This window comes from Diabrotica undecimpunctata, chromosome 5 (assembly GCF_040954645.1).
Source record: "Diabrotica undecimpunctata isolate CICGRU chromosome 5, icDiaUnde3, whole genome shotgun sequence".
NCBI classification, from domain to species: domain Eukaryota; kingdom Metazoa; phylum Arthropoda; class Insecta; order Coleoptera; family Chrysomelidae; genus Diabrotica; species Diabrotica undecimpunctata.
This window is the reverse complement of record NC_092807.1, coordinates 17,116,706-17,134,230: the sequence shown is the minus strand read 5'-3', so window position 1 is coordinate 17,134,230 and position 17,525 is coordinate 17,116,706. Positions and strand designations below refer to the sequence as shown.

Below are 17,525 nucleotides of genomic sequence, written 5' to 3'. Positions count from 1 at the left end.
GATTTTATTTAATTTAATTTTATTCTATTTTATTGTATTTCGATTCGATTCAAGAATTGATTCAATTCGATAATTGCTTCGATTCGATAATCTATTCGATTCAATTTGATTCGATAATCGTTTCAATCCGATAAAATCGATTCGATAATCAATTCAATTCGATAACGGATTCCGTCCGATTGTATTTTATTTTATTTTACCATATTGAAGGGCCAGTATATCCAATCTGTAAAACAAGATATATAAAAATGCCATTTACTAAATAAATTCTAATACATACTTCAATACTTTATCTGGTAGATGCTTCTTTACAATATCCATCAACTCAAATTTCATCATAGTCATTGAACAATTAATATGTCGGTTTGTCAACCATTTTATTAAAGAATGTTTGGCGAAAATCAACTCACAATTATTATCAATAAACCAATTTTCAGCACCTGCATGAAGAACAATGTATCATATACCTTCTCCATTCTTCTTTCTGACTACATTAACACTGCCATGTTGCCAGCTCTTGCAGAATCCCCCTTTACTAAATACCCAGGTATCATCCAAGAAAACTGGTTTTAAGGGGTATAAATCGCTTCCATTCTATTTATAGGCTTTTAAAAACTGGAGTCTTTTTAAGGTCACATGTGGTTGTTCCATTAAATACTTTCTGTTAGAGATACTACAATTTACCCATCTGAATTTTAATTCTTTTCGAACTCTATGAAGTGCAGCAATAGAAATCTGAATCTCATACACTTGTTCTAGCTTGTCTTTCAGGGTATAGAGAGTAACATGCTCACCTAAAACGAACAATGAAAAAGTGTTAAGACACTATAGTGATTCTTCTAGAAACGATATTACGAATGTAGTTACACATTAGTTTTGATATTAGGAATTTGTCTATTTAAATGCTATATTCAATATTACTCCTTTCATAAGTCATAGTAAGTATATTTGAATAATCCAAAGTATAAAAGTTGTAAAAAATATATTTGTCTATTTTACCAAACTGCACGAGGTAAATGGATAAAGTTCAGCAAAAAGGCAAAGAGGACTAAATTTTTATTACAATATTTTAAGTAAGTTTACCTATTTATCTGGTGAAGTTTGGTACTTAATTCAGTAGTATTCTTTTTATAATCACTTTTCACTTCTATATATTTTATATGTAACTAGGAGTTAGTTACTCCTGCCTTTCTCAGAATATCCTATCAGAAATATGATAATAATGCCTATCAGAAATATGAAATATTTTAACTAACCTTTACTAAACATTCTATACACACGAGTCCTGATAGCATGTTGGTATTTATTTATTAACAATTTGAGTTCAAGACTAATGACTACTGATTCGCTCATTGTGAAGGAATAATCAGAATCTTTTTGGATACCTTCATTTGACAATCATCTTATAGTTGGCAAAGAAATTCCTAACACCTTAGCAACACGCTGAAATAAATAATAGAACTTACTGATTCGTGTAGGTGGTCGTCTAAGGTACTCAGACGTCCCATATGAACAGAAGTACCCATTACTTCTACCCTCTCATAATCACAGTAAAATTAATGCTGCATAGAGAACATATAAGATTATGTCATGCAGGCCCTCAAAATACTCTTTCCAATTTTCGTTTAAGATATTGGTGTCTAAATGGTCTCAAAGAAACTAAAAGAATAATTAATAAATGTCACGATTGTTTTAAATTTAAAGCAAAGACAGCCACACAGTTAATGGCTGATTTACCACAGAAGAACCTTAAAGTTAACGACTTAGTTCTATTAAAGGAAGATAAAGTTCCACCCCTACACTGGCCATTTGCAAGAATTGTTGAATTGTTTACTGGTAAGGACTATAAGGTCCGTAGTGTTAAAATAAAGACTAGAGATGGATATTTTAACAGACCCATTACAAAACTATGTCCTCTTCCTGTGTACAAAGTAGAAAATTAAAATTTTAAAATTTGTCACATTTATATGTATTACTCTAGTTTAGGAATAGTTATTTCTTAAATTACATTTAAGTTAAGTTTGCTTACTTTCTCAAATCACTCTTTCTTTCGTTTTGAAGTAAATACTTCAACGCGGGCAGTTTATGTTCCAGAAATGAACATATTGTCTTTAAAATATAATTCCTTATACTTTTCTTAGTGTAGAATAAGTAAAATAGTTATTTCATCAAGTTTGCTCGGGATAGCCAACTCTTTGGCGCCACAGCCTCTTAAATAGTTTTCACACCTAAATACAAGAGGGATAATCTTCACTTTACGCATCAAGTAGTATTTTATTAGTTCATTCTCACACGCCCTTGAGGCATGTGCATTTTAAAACACTCTCAATTCATATATAAAATATTTCTCTACGCCGAAATCGGGCATTTTTCTCATAAATACGGTTTTCTCTTTTACGTGTGATAAAGAAAGAATTATTTGATATTGTACTGTCAGCTACGGCCGTATTGAGGCTTCTTTACTCTAAAAATAGTTAATTATAAGTCGATAAACTTAAACTGAATTTTATTTCTCTGGAGCTATATTTGCTCACATTAACAATCCTTATCCTTCAACGGTCACTGAAGAACCAAACCTATGGAGATACATCCACTCACAAGTCCTTTGAAGTAAGGCTTGGAATCAAAAGATTTCCAACCCTCGTATGTAGGGAGCCAGTTACAAGGCCCCCACATTGCGTGTTTTTTTTTTTCGTTTATAAGTTTATCGACTTATAATTAACTATTTTTAGAGTAAAGAAGCCTCAATACGGCCGTAGCTGACAGTACAATATCAAATAATTCTTTCTTTATCACACGTAAAAGAGAAAACCGTATTTATGAGAAAAATGCCCGATTTCGGCGTAGAGAAATATTTTATATATGAATTGAGAGTGTTTTAAAATGCACATGCCTCAATGGCGTGTGAGAATGAACTAATAAAATACTACTTGATGCGTAAAGTGAAGATTATCCCTCTTGTATTTAGGTGTGAAAACTATTTAAGAGGCTGTGGCGCCAAAGAGTCGGCTATCCCGAGCAAACTTGATGAAATAACTATTTTACTTATTCTATACTAAGAAAAGTATAAGGAATTATATTTTAAAGACAATATGTTCATTTCTGGAACACTCACCTTAAAACTTAGAACTTACCTTAAACTTACCTCACGAACAGCAGAAATTGGTAATAAAGTTTGTCTTCAGTAATTTTAGTATCAGTACTTGTTTCTTTTCCGTATATCTTAGCATTTTTAAAATATTTGAACAAATAAATAATCCAAAACACAAAATAATGCACAGCGCTGTGAAAATGTCAAATACTGACCTGAACGACAACGATCACTTTACTCTTTGGCACTTAGAAACGATGGCAAACATGAATGAAGTTTTACGCCAAGTGTTCGTAATTCGCGTAATTGATTGGCTTTAGAAACCGCGCATTTTAAATATCAACGAATAAAACGTAGGTTAGGAATAGACCGCTTTTGTATGTAACGCTGCATTATACTTCCGCATAGCCTTGAAAGTAATTGGTGAGTTGCGGTATTTAAATTCAGAAACACGGCCAATTTTCGTGAATAGTATTCTATATCAGTGTCTATCTACAGCGATTTTTAAGTTGTTAAACAAAAAAAAGTTTTTGCAAAGAGGAGTAGACAGCCTCGAAACATGGACGGAAAATACGCAGTTCGAACTAAGCGACGAACATGGCTTATGAATTGCGCAACTTTGAGCGTACAAGGGAACAAAATTAGAAGACATTTTTAAAGAAGCTCAAAAATTAAACATTCACATCCAAACTCTAACCGATACCAAGAAAAAATCAAGAGGAAATTTAGACGTAGGAGAATATATATATTTATCTACGGAGGAGTACTGAAAGAACGAAGAGCACAGAAAGGTGTAGCGATTCTAGTTAAAAAGAAATCGAAGGGAAACTTCAGAAACATCGTTGTAATAGATAAACATACAATGAAAATACACCTGAACGTTATGGGAAGAAGACTTGCATTTATAAACATATGTGTTGTCCACGGATGACCAACTAGTCCAAGCAAAACAAGACTTTTAAGTAGTCGACGAAACCGGAAATATCGAGAGAAAATGCTACTAGGTGATTTGAATTACCTAGAGGAATTAGTAAAAAGAATAACGATAAAGTATAAGGACAACTTGGCGAAAACGTAATCAACGATAACTGCGAGTTACTGATATACTTATATATAGAATATAATCTCCAAATAATTAACGGCTTTTATCAGCATAAAGAAATCCATACGTTACAAGAACACAACCAAAAAGACAAAAAAAATCAATAATTAACTATATAATCGTGCAACAAAAATCCTGAAACAACAGTTTTGTCATTAAATATCTCATTTAGGTAACTTTTGTAAAAATCTATTTTTTAGCCAAAACAACATATTTTGTATCTTGTGTAAATAGTATCCAACTGGCAAACTGGAAACTTGTAGACGTGTCAATTCTGTTTAACAATTTGACAAACAAACGCTCCTTCCTTAAAAACAATTTCTCGAAGGCCGTTGACACAGTAATCCATTCTTTGCTCATCTTTAAATTAAGATGTATAGGATTTACTGAAGTGTGGATGGTGTTATCTTGATGAAATAGTCCAGTTTATTTTTATAAAGGGTTTACTCTCGATTCCTATTTTGGTCAGTTCAGGGGTCCCACATGACGTTCACATGTGGATCCTCTTCTGTTTAACTTGTTTATTAATGATATATCTGAGGTAATAAAGTTTTGCCCATTTTTGCTATTTGCTTATGACCTTAAGCTATACTTCAAAGTTTCAAACCTATCTGATTGTCGAAAGATCCAAGAAGACCTGACTTTACTATATAATTGGTCTCTTTCCAAGGGTCTCCAGTTGAATAAATGAATAAACATAAGTGTCTTGTTATATCCTTGAGTACATCTAAAAATAATGTCTGACTATCACATTAATATAAGCCTTAGCTCAGAAGTGACTAAAACAAGAGAGTTGGGGGTGTTATTTGACAGTTCCTTATCATTTATCCCTCACATCAACAATTTGTCAAATAAAACATACCGCAATCTAGGTTTTCAACAACTTGTCACTATAATCGGAGAATACAGTAAGCGAATGGGATTAGAGATTAATACCTAAAAAACCAAATTTATGACCATCTGCAGAAACTTGGATGCACTTGAAAACTCCACCATAACACTGAATACTAAGTCCATTGAAAGAGTGAGTAAATTTAAATACCTGGGATCGTGGCTTTTTGAAGACTGGGCATCGGACAGGGAAGTAAAATGACGCATTGAGCAAGCTCGGCAAGCTTTCGTAAAATTCAAGAAGGTACTGACTTGTTCAGAATTCGATCTTCAACTGAGACTAAGGTTTACTAAGTGCTACGTGTGGTCAGTGCTGCTATATGGCGTAGAGTGCTGGACACTCAAAACGAGGGATATAAACAGATTAGAAGCTTTCGAAATGTGGCTCTATCGCCGTATCCTAAAAATACCATGGACAGCGAAAATCACAAATATAGATGTCCTTAAAAGAATAAACCAAGAACGTCAACTTTTCGAAACCATCAAGAAAAGGAAAACGGCGTATCTAGGTCACATCATGCGAAATGAAAAATACCAGTTCCTTCAACTTATAATCGAGGGTAAAATTGAAGGCAAGAGAGGCATGGGACGCAAGAAAATGTCCTGGCTCCGAAACATAAGGCAATGGACAGGGATTAACGACATACAATCTCTGATACATATTGCAAGAAATAGAGAATTAATGGAAAATGTGATCGCTAACATCCATTAGTGGATTTGCATCTGAAGAAGAAGAAGAAGAATCTAGGTTTTAGTACAAGAAACTCTCCAGATCCTTTGGTACTCTCATATAGAATTTTATATCTTACTTTCGTCCGTAGCATCCTGTCTTATGCTTCTATAGTATTATTGTTTAAAATAAGTTTCTCCGGATTTGTGCTTATAAATTAAACTTATAGGGCATGTCTTTAGTGGAACTAAGGTCAAGGCTAAGTATCAGTTTCCTAGAAGACTACATAACTAAATGTGATCTAGTTTTTCTTTATAAACTACTTGACTATACCACTCATTGTTCTGATTTAACAAGTCTTATCAACTTTAGATGTAGTACTAGAATTCTTAGAGGCATGCCTTTGTTTTATATAAAACACTATCACACAAACTATGACAATTTCTCTCTTATTAACAGAATTCTGTCACTGCGAAATGACTTTAATCAATCTTATGATCTGGTAGATATAAAATCTATAACTCTTTAATTGAGTATGTTAGGGATCGAAGATGAGTGCCGCTATCAACTTATTAATTTATGTGAGAGTATTCATTTCATTTTAATATGATTTTCAAGAAAAATTTAATTTATTTTAATTTACTCATTTGTTTAACATTATTTAGTCATTATTTAATATTTATGTTAGTATTTTGGTTACGGTTAGGATAGTCTATTTTTGTTAAATTTGTGTAAAAATGTGGACATCCCGTGAATACAAAAAAATACCACTTTAATTTCACAACACTTGCAAATTCGGCTAATACAATCCTGGTTAGATTTGTCCGAAATTGCACGTAATAGTTCTCGGCATGTTTAAAACAGCAGAATACGTAACAACTGAAAGTAAGTTCTGATAGAAGGAGAGTCCATGATTTAGAAAACTTTGCTCAAAATTGTGTAGGTAACTTGCAGGCGGTGATTGAAAACGGAAATGCACTATATAGCCATCTATTATTTCTTTTAGCCTTTATAATTGTCTCTTGTCGACATTTTTGTCGGTTCTTTGTTCTTTTCTTTCAAATTATTATAATTATTTCTGATAATCACACGAATTCGCTTTTATTTTTGAATTTTTGAGATATAAATCCTTTTTTTACAGTCTGACGAGTTCCAATGACAGTAAAAATCATTTAAACTGATTATGTTTTCGGTTAAGATAATGGTTTCTATATCTTTGTTTTGCCCACGCAGTTCGCTGCTCGCGATACTTGCACGAAATGCTGTTTCATTTATCAAGACTTGAATTATCTATCCACAATTATTACTCCAGTAAATGCTGGCGGTTGTATTTCAAGAACAGAGGTTTTTGACCTCTGTGTCAGGAATATCGGTTCTATTTTTTACCGGATGCTGGCACTGCTGACATTTAATATTCACGCTATCATCCATACATTCTCTTAATAATGCCTATTATTTTTTTCCATATAAGTTTGAGATAGCAATCTTAATACTTGCTCTAGCGAGACAAATATCCATTCTCTACTTAAACAGTAAAGAATTGTGGTTGTCCGTTCAAAGTGGACGACGTTGAAGAATTTACTATGGAATGTGTATTTCGTACAATTCGTAGAATGCAAATAAAGCAAAACGAAAGTACGATGAGATGCACTGGACTTGTAATGCTGTGCTCCTCGCGATCTTTACCTCAACACCGAATAATCGAATTGAGACAGAGAACCAAAGCGAAATGGGAATTGAGGACGGAACGATAAAGACCAAGAAGAAGCGAGAGTTTAAATTCTCGGTACCGACCAAGATTGTTTTATCTCGTCGAGAATCTAAAGTTAGGATTGGAAGATATTTGAGTGGTATTGTCACTGAAAATTGACATTTTGTAGCTGCAAAAATACTTCCAACGATATCTTTATCCTTCAAAAATATTTTATTGATCAGCAAAACGTTCATTAAACTATTTTGATCAGTAGCGTTCCTGTTAAATTTTTTATGGGTGTCTTCTTTTTTTTATTTTTCATTTGTAAAACCTTGTAAACCAGAAGTTTCCAAATTGTAAGGGCTTGAGTGCCAAATTAGGAACCTATGTCCGAGAAATTGAGGAAGGTGACGCATATATGTAACAGAATCTACTAATTGTACGAGGTACAAAACAAATACCTACGTCGATTATTAATACGAAAATCAAAATAATATGCTATCCTTTACAGTGAGCCAGCTGTAACGACAGAGGTATTCACAAATAAATCAATAAAATACAATCGAATCAAATGGAATTGAATTGAATTAAATTAAAACCATCGCTCTATGCGTAGACGATACCAAAACTATGCTTCCCCTCCTCGGTCACTCCCGGAGTGCCACATGTTTTTGTTTTGTTAAAAATTCTTCCCATAATTTAAATTTATCTGCCTCATTCATATTGGCAATTCAGACATACAACAAATCTTTACTTACTTTATCAGAGTGGCACCTTCTTAAGCTGGATTTATAGTTTGACGGACTGTAGACGTAGACGCACTGGAGACGTAACGGACTGTAAATATTATCTCAATGTATAAATCGACTGAGTGGAATTTTTGCGCATGAGTAGAAACAGTAGCTAGAGTTGGTGACCATGATACTATGATATCCTTTTATTATTTATTATTAATATTTTATAAATAATTATTAACTTACCGTCCATTAACAAATAATCAACAAAATTCGAATATGTTGATAAACAACTTGCCGTATGATTGGCCAGAATCGGCAAGTAACGCACTTTAAGAGATGAAAGTTGGCCAACTCTTCCGTTCCAGTCCGTCTCACTTACGTTCCGTCATGCGTTTACGGTCATAGAGTACACAAAATTCTATGTTGATCTTTTTCCAGTGCGTCTACGTTTACAGTCCGTCAAACTTTAAATCCAGCTTTAGATGTTCCCTAGCTTGGATGGTTTCATAGTATCATAACTTAGCTTTAAATGATCAACTCTATACTGCCTACATTTCTTCTTCTAAGACATGTTGAGTTCCCTGTTAATATACTTATATATTAAATTATTAAATTAATGTATGTTTATAAAAATTTTATATTATAAAATATAATTTCGTTCTTTTGTTTCAGCATCTCCAACAGCTAGCGATAGTGGTTTTACGTCCGCTACTACAACTACAGATGGCATACCTACTGGTAGTTCGAATAGCGAAAGCAACACCTCCGATTATGGCAGTGTACCAGGAGCCGAACCAACCCCTCCACCGGAACCAACTCCGGTGGAATATCCCAAAATCAGAATTAAAACCACAGGCTTACTTAAAGAACCGTTGACCATTACAGAGATCACTGATGATAATCCAAATGGAGATCCAAATTATAGTAAGTAAAAATACATTTTTTTATCCCTTCATTACTACCCATCAAAAATTGTCTTATTTTACAACCTGCGTAGGTACACGTGTACCCCAAATATAAAACACCTCTTTGTAAAATTAAAAGATTGCCTTTGGTCTACATTAGGTACTTCAGGCTCGATATGCAAGTTTTTTCTATAACAGCTCGGAGTTCTTTTGACAAAGTTTGGATTCCGAGTCGTTCTATCATCAAGGGAGCACCTAGGTCTGTACTAAGGTTTATTAGGAATGACCCTTTTCTGTGGCATCACCTTTACATAGAACTATTGAATTATTTGGAGGTTAATAGTGTTAAGTCGAAAGCAGTGTTAATTTTTTACTCTAAACAAACAGCTGAATTTTTATTTCTGTTACTTTTTTCGATGAGCGTTGCTGGGAGTTCGGCTTTATTTTTCTTCCTGTTACAAATAGAAGCACTTTTTTCGACTCCCTCATGGGTTTTCTGCATACTAAATCCATATATCACATTTCTATTGAAGCCTTCCTACTAGACTTTGTAAAGGCTCTATACATAAGTAGTTTGTTTATTTGATCTTTATCACGTTCAGTGTATCATAGGATTAGCGTCTCGTTTTACCGATAAATACCTGTTGCGCGTTTTTAGATTTAAAATCCCAATATTGCAAAGCTCTCCTCGCCAATCATTGGCGATTTTCATCTCCGTTTTGAAAACGTGTTCTATAAACATAGTCGGGTTGAACTTTGCAGCAGATACAGATCAGGTCATGCTTGTTTATCGGTTGTATTCAGAGAACACAATCTAATTTTTATCCAACGATTATATTCTGATGTTTAGTTGAAAGAATTTTTTAATTTAAATTATACGATCTCAATTTTGAATTATATGAGTTTCTTATTCTCATTGAAGAAAAAGTCAACGATGCCATATTTGTGACAGATTTCAATAAATAAATTAGTGAGTTCTATCATGATACTATGACTAACAAGATAGGATTTTCCCGTAGCACAAAATCGGTCGTGTTCGCGCATGCCGTCATTGGAGAGTAGAATTTGAATTCTTGTTAAAGTTAAATGGGATTTTTATGCATTCTGTGATGAAATTATTTAATTAGCAAAATAATAATATTAAATAAAGGTTTAATAATTACAATAATCGTACACAAAAGGATATCTCCAAACTATTTATTAAAGATTATTTATTGACACATAAAAAAAACTGACATTACGAATGTGCAACTCTCAATTACGTCACGATTTATGCGCAATATCTTATCTTCTTAATCATAGTATCATGAGTTCTATGAGAATGTGAAAAACTGAAATAGTAAATTGATCCGTTCGAAGCGTTTTCCACGAAAACTGAAGAATACTAAGTTATTATGTACAATAAACCCAAATGGCAGAAGTACGACCGCTGTACCGAGGCCAACGAGAAAGACAAACAAAAATCTTTATTTTTGTTTGTCTTTTAATTCATGCCGTTTTACTTTGTTAATAAACTCATGTGAATATGTTTTAACTTAGTTACCATTATATTGGTTATGAGGACGTATGCTTCAAAAATTTTTCGAACGAAAATTGTACAATTTTCTTGTAGATTGACCTGGAAAGTTCGGTGAAAATATTCAATGTCGATTTTACCTGAATTTTTTACTGGAACATATTCAAATTTCAGTTATAAACATCTTTCCGGAGACAACCTTCCTATTTTTAAACAAATTCCGACTAATATACTGTAAATGAATAATGAAACAAAACATGAACACAAAACACAATGCTAATCAACTGTTTATAATCTTTTATTAGACTTCTACGCATACGGTATTCAGCTCTAATTCTGACTCTGATTCTACATTTATTCGATAAATAGGGTAACATTGATGCTTCCCATTAATATTCTGTTTATATATTTTTTTATTTAATTCCACATAAATCAATTTATCAGTTATTCGGAATCTCTCACTTGTTTATTTGTTTTTTTAATACTTTAAATGTTTATGTCACGAGACATGGAAAGTTCCTTGTCTAAGTTATATCATTTTAACATAACCTATTAATTAATGACTTAATGTTCTGTGTGTACTTGTGTATGACACGCTCTTTAAATTTCGTCCAGTAGACAGTTATTTGCAACTGCTTTGAATTTTAATTCTGTTTATTTTATTTTTTCATTTTAAATTTATTGATATAGTATTAATGAAACCACGTTCAGAAACAAATTCTTCAATTTTTTTTGTTTTCCGTAAGTTAAAATTTTTAAATATTGTAATACTAAACCAATGTCATTTCCTTTACATGTAATATTAAGCCAGTATCACTTCCTTTATGATCTATGGATAACGTGTAACTTAATAATGTAAATTTGCTTCTTTTAGATCAATCCTCTGATCAATCAAACCTTTGGTCAACTAATTCCAACTTAGAAGATCCTTTAAAGTTACCAGATCATGATGACAACAATATTATGTCATTATTTAATAACAATGAACGTGCAAAAGACTTGGGATTCCATTCCAGTGATAGTGAATTTATTTCCCTCGATAGGCTGGAAGATAGAAATAGAGGGGCTATGGTAAGTTATTTAATTTTTTTAAACAAAAAGTACTACACTATTCTATTTAACTTCTAAGGCTACTTTGGTATTGTTAAAGGAAAACTTATGAGGATAGAGATATTCAATATAGAAGAATGTGATATATCTGCTGATATAATTATAATTAATAAACACTTCAATTGTTCAAGGGTCAACAAATAAATGCCTTAACAGGTTAAAAACTTGACTTAAATATGAATGGAATGTACTGAGTTCAAGTAGCTTAATCTAAAATCAGTATCAGTTCACTTCATTGTCTTATGCATAAGTTTACACTAGAGGTGCAAATATTATGAAAGAATAACTTGACAGTCAACAAGATTGAGTAAGAAGAATATAATCAATCAACAAGTATCATTAAAGATCTATAATAGAATAGAATATGAAGAAAAGGACACGAGATATTTGGACGAGATTCTGTAAATAATAAAAAAACTAAATTAAAAATTGTCATATTAGTAGGATGCGTACGTAGTATTTCTAGATTTTCTGCACAAATAATGAGAATTCAAGAGAACTATTAAAAATACTAAAAAAAGATACTAAACTGATAAGAATAAACAATTGATATTATGTTTTTTCAAAAATACAAATTTTACAAAAATAATCTCAAATTGCAACAAAAGACATGAGAATTGGATCTGTCTAAGTATTATAGCAACATTATTTTTTGTTTATATTGATTCAATATCAATGTGAACCATTATTTTTTATTTATTTATTAACGGGATCCATTTACAAAACTAAATCTTAACAACAATAAATTTTTAAAATATCTTAGACATAATAAACTGTAACAAACTTTAATACAACTATTAAGGGTAGACCAGTATTGACTTCTAATAGAGATCACTTATGATAAGATACCTTTTTGTTGTTTTTCAGTTGTTTTCAGTTGTCTCTTGCCCACTGATAGTTATATTCCTCTCGCCGGTATCCACTCCTAAAAGCTGCTATCTTCAAACATTTATTTTGGACCCTTTCAATCTGTTCAATGTAATAGTTGTATGGTGGGGACCATACAACTGATCCATACTCTAGAATGGGACCTAACAAGACCTCAATAAACTCTTCTAAATTTGAACAAAGACAAGTTTACAGATGTGTGTTGGATAAATACCAGTACTTTCATCCTGTTCCATACTTGATTGATTGCTTGAGAATGACAGTTTGGTGTCCAACCAGATTCCCAAGTGTGATACTCTATTTTTAGAGACCAATGGCAAATTATTTGTTGAGTAAACAAATGTAACAGGTTTTCTTTGCCTCAAAAATGTCATTCTATGACATTTGTGTATGTTAAGTGACATTTTGTTAAAACTGCATGAATCATAAAATGATTTAAGATCTTCCTGTAGCAGAACAGCATCATTCCAGGATTGAATTTTTCTAAACAGTTTTACATGGTCAGCAAACATAAGAACATTACAATTTTTGATTGTACTAATTTGACCAGAGACAAGTAAAATAAAACACGGCCCACGCGGGAACCTTGCGGCACCCTTGATGGTACTGGTATTTCAAATGAGGTATCACTCAACAAGTAAACTGTCTGTGTATGCAAATTATCTCCAAAACAGTTAATATTTTGAAAGTCAAACAAGTATCCCTTTCTTTATAGAATATGTACTTTGTATGTTAATAAATTATTGAGATTCATCTTGTATGTAATTGTTTATTATTTTTTTTTACTTTAAGCAATTGTACAATCCATCCAACAACCAAAATCAGAATGCACTAGATACTTTAACTGGTTTGCCTATGCAAGCTTTGGCTCAGCAGGTATCTCGACTACAATCATCCTCATCTTCAAATGGACTACACCAGCAAAACGTTTTAATAAATATACAGCAGTTTCCATCTGGACCCCCGCAGCCATCTTATCAACCACCTCCTATGTATCCATATCCTCCACAGCCTATGCCACAACCATATCAATACCAGTAAGTATGTAAAATATTAATAGGCAGTTTCAGAGAGGCTATTTACTTCCATAACAAATTAATGAATCATAAATTTAATGGCAGCGTAATGGACAGTGTTCCTGGCTGATGAATAACCACTATTGGACAGGACGATATCTATATACCTCACACAGTTAAACAGAATTATTGCCAATTTCCACTGATAGCTCTTGTATATTAAAAATATATCTGTTGTTCTTCAAGATAAGAATGCATTAATAAGTGTGGAATTAATAAAGATTTGTGAAACTGGCCATAAATGTTAGCTTATAAATAAATTTGTTTCTTCCATTTTACCAGATTGTATTATATACTACAAAGAGTATATAATATAAAGTAATTCCCTTCTTTTGAAGATGAACTAGATTTAATATAAATATTAGCATATGCATATTAAATTCTGTATGCATCAATATGAAGAATTTAAGTTGTTTTAGAATTCATTTATAATAATTCGCTAACAAATTTATGTTATATCACTATTGACTTCATAGAATCATTTATTGTACCGAATTGTTCTGAAAATATTATGTTAGGCCATCTTATAGGCCCCCAAACCCGATGTATTATCCACCAGGGCCACCAGGATATCCTCCTCAACACATGCCGCCCCCACCTCAGCCCCAGTTAACCCAATTAGGACAACCGCCAATGAATCAACAGCCCATGAACCAACCTCCTATGAATCAACCTCAAATGAACCATAATCAAATGCCACCTTCGTCGCAGCCCCAAAACATGAATCAGCCGATGCAGCAACAGCAGACTCCTTACAGACAGCCCATGCCCCCTAGACAGCCGGCTCCGAGACAACCCCAACCTGCTAATAGAATGCCGAATCCGCCAAGACCTCCTATGGGTGAGTATTTGTCGTTTTTTCTCGATTTAAAAATACCTGAGCAATTCGTCTTCACCTAGCGGCATCTTTCGAGGACTAGATCAATGTCAAGCCAGCACCGCATAATTTTTTTGTAGAAATGAGCTATTTTTCATTTCATCCAATATTGTTTCAGCCCAACGTCAACCTGTCTCGAGACCTAGGGCTCCCTTGGTGAGGCCACGAAGTGCAACTGGAATGACAGCGGTGAGATCTGTAAGGCCGCGAATGACAACTCCTCAGAATAATATTCGACCTCAAAATTCACCAGTAAAACGTACTCCAGAGCAAGCTCAACAAATGCAGACGAAGAAAAAGAAGTTCGATTTGCTTACGCCCGATAAGGACGACGATGACTGTCAAGTGATTTGTATGCAGCCTAAAAATACCGACGGGGGATTGCCACAAATCGAGAGTGTATTGGTAAGTTGAAATTCTTTTTGTTTTGTGCTTTAAAATTTCTACAACGCTGGATAAAAAGACTCGAACATTTCATATTGGTAACTTTAATACTAATAATACTTAAATCAAACTTCAAAATTAATATTAAAGTAACAGTTATTTCTAAACACTTCTTTTATAACTTACTTTTGATTGTTTTCTGAAATTTGTATCAGCTTTCAAGTTATGTGGTTTAATATTCAGATATTTGTGAGTTTCTGTGTTTCTAGTGTGAAAATGTGGTAAGAATGAATGCTATTGGATATATTGGAATGGTACAGGGAGACCACGTACACGCTGGACATATAATCTAAGAGTGGGAACAAACTGAATCCAAGCTGCCCAGAACAAAAGATAATGGCTACTTTTAAGGGAAGCCTATGTTCAACCGGGGACACAATACTCTTGGTAATGATTAAGAAGCATGAAACGTTTTTTATATAATTCGGGAACTGTGTCCTCTTCAGGCAGAGAATATTTTCCATATGTAATAGACCTACCTCATTCGGATATAGTTTATCCAAATATGTAATAGCCTTTTGTAGTTGTTTACCTAAAAGAGTACTTAGCAAATGGAATAAAACGGACGCTGTGATTATAGGAGGTGACCTAAATGCTAGAATTGGAACGATGCATGTTCCATAAGTAGTGGAAGTAAGTGTACATATAAACAGAGAGGATAAAAATCGACCAACTAAACAAATATTGGAACAAGTTTAAAACGTCTCTTGAAAAGATGAAGCGAAGCCTGAAATGAAGAAGATAGTTTTTTTTTACATTTTTGTCACTGATTGTTTTGGATTGAGTTTTGTTTTCTGTAGATGAATGTGTTGCTTTTTGGAATATTTGTTTACAATAATTGGTTTTTGTTTAGTAGTGTATATGTGACTGAATAAATTAATGTTATTTTGGTATTGTCGAATTTTCTCTTAAACTAAAAAAATAATAATCTATTTCAGGGTGGTACATCTGAAACAGCCGAAAGCAGTATTATGCATCTCTCAGATTCAATAACTCTAAGCGTACGAAATCCACCACCCAAACAGGCAGAAAGTCCCAAAAAATCAGATGCCAAAGCCGTAGCAAACATTTTAGCGACAAGAGGTATAACTGTCACCGCTACAGCCAAACCGAAGGAGACTGTCAAGGAATCTCCGCCCAAAGCGGCCGCACCGATCCCGACGCCGATTAATTTAAATGGTGCAGTCAGTATTATTCCCGCTGCGAAAACAAATGGAAATCAGGCCAAAGTAAGTAATTTTTTTTAATATAGGAGTAAAGCATACAAAAATATTTTAAAGTTATTTAACTCTGGTACATATTTTTATAGTATTTATAGTACCTCTTTTAGTTATTTTTGGTTCTAATGGTATTTGAAAATGTTTTATTCAATCTTTCAAAGTTTTTGCAGTACTTTTCTCTTAGTTCTGTTCGTTTTTCAATTAACTTCTTTTTGTTTCCCTTCAGTATCTCTTCTCTTCTCGTCTTTTTAGGTCAATATTTCTTTTTTATTTATTTTTTATTCATGTGGCAATGTATCCCTTGAATTTTGTACGTCCACATTACTGTTTTCCTTATTCCATTCTTTTTTTAAAATTAATCACTAGCTTTACCACAACCATTCTAATGGTCACTACCAAACATTTTCTTTATACTGTTGTATAGGAGATAATTATCACAGTTTCGAGACTAACAATATATGCCCCATCATCAGGCCACACTACAAAGGCTTTCGTTTTAATAAAAACTAAAAGTTGTTTACTAGTAGCTAATTTGAGGTGTTGTCTAAGAGGGTAGTAGGTTTAGTTTCAGACAATTGTTGTTGAAAAAGATCTTGAATCTAATGTATTATCTTAGTTGTAGTGAGCTTCTTGTCCTGATGAAGCAACGTCTCTTGACTAGCAGTTTTCAAATGTTGAAAAGGTTGTCAATGTGAGTCCATAATACTGTTGTATTGGCTGTGGGCAAGTACTTGGAGGGGATACAAGAAACGATCGTGCGCGTGTAGCGGTGAAATCTTGCAACTTTGTTAGAATATTTCATAAGTAGTTATTGAAGAAAATGGGATTTCGCAAATGCTGTCTTATAAATTGTATAAATACAACAAAAAAAAGTAAATTCAACTTCTATCGGTTTCAAACTTCTAAGCACAAATTAATGCAAAGAGAAAAGTGGATTTATATCATAATAAAGCAGAAGTAAGTAAAGTAACCCAAATTCTGCATTTTTGCGCCCAATTTCGTAATAAGTTTCAAGTGAACATTAAATTAAAGTTCACTTTAAAGTGTAAATTTCAGTAATAATCATGTTGGTTCAAGTTTATTTACATTTTTTTTTTACATTAAAAAAAAATGCTAAATATTTCTTCAAGTTCGAATTACGCCGCCCAAAAGTTGACAAGAATTAATTATTTAAACCAATATGATGTATGTTTCTTTAAAAGGTTTTAATTGACAAAAGATACAGTTATGCAATTTAGTCTAAAATAAACATTAAAGTGTACTTTAGATTGTCATTATGAAATCGGGCGTTAATGTCGCTCCAAA

At 32.9% G+C, this 17,525-nt stretch overlaps 1 protein-coding gene across 4 annotated transcripts in view; it reads left to right on the top strand.

Moving 5' to 3' along the window:
* Positions 1-17,525, top strand: part of LOC140441122 (uncharacterized) — a 129,811-nt gene that overhangs the window by 101,056 nt on the left and 11,230 nt on the right. For 3 of the 4 annotated variants that reach the window (XM_072531579.1, XM_072531580.1, XM_072531577.1), the window contains 6 exons: positions 8,857-9,108; positions 11,480-11,676; positions 13,396-13,640; positions 14,198-14,520; positions 14,675-14,961; positions 15,939-16,229. In XM_072531579.1, the coding sequence (XP_072387680.1) occupies positions 8,857-9,108; positions 11,480-11,676; positions 13,396-13,640; positions 14,198-14,520; positions 14,675-14,961; positions 15,939-16,229 (1,595 nt within the window). The remainder of the gene's footprint in view (positions 1-8,856; positions 9,109-11,479; positions 11,677-13,395; positions 13,641-14,197; positions 14,521-14,674; positions 14,962-15,938; positions 16,230-17,525) is intronic. The other variant, XM_072531578.1, reaches the window with a different exon arrangement.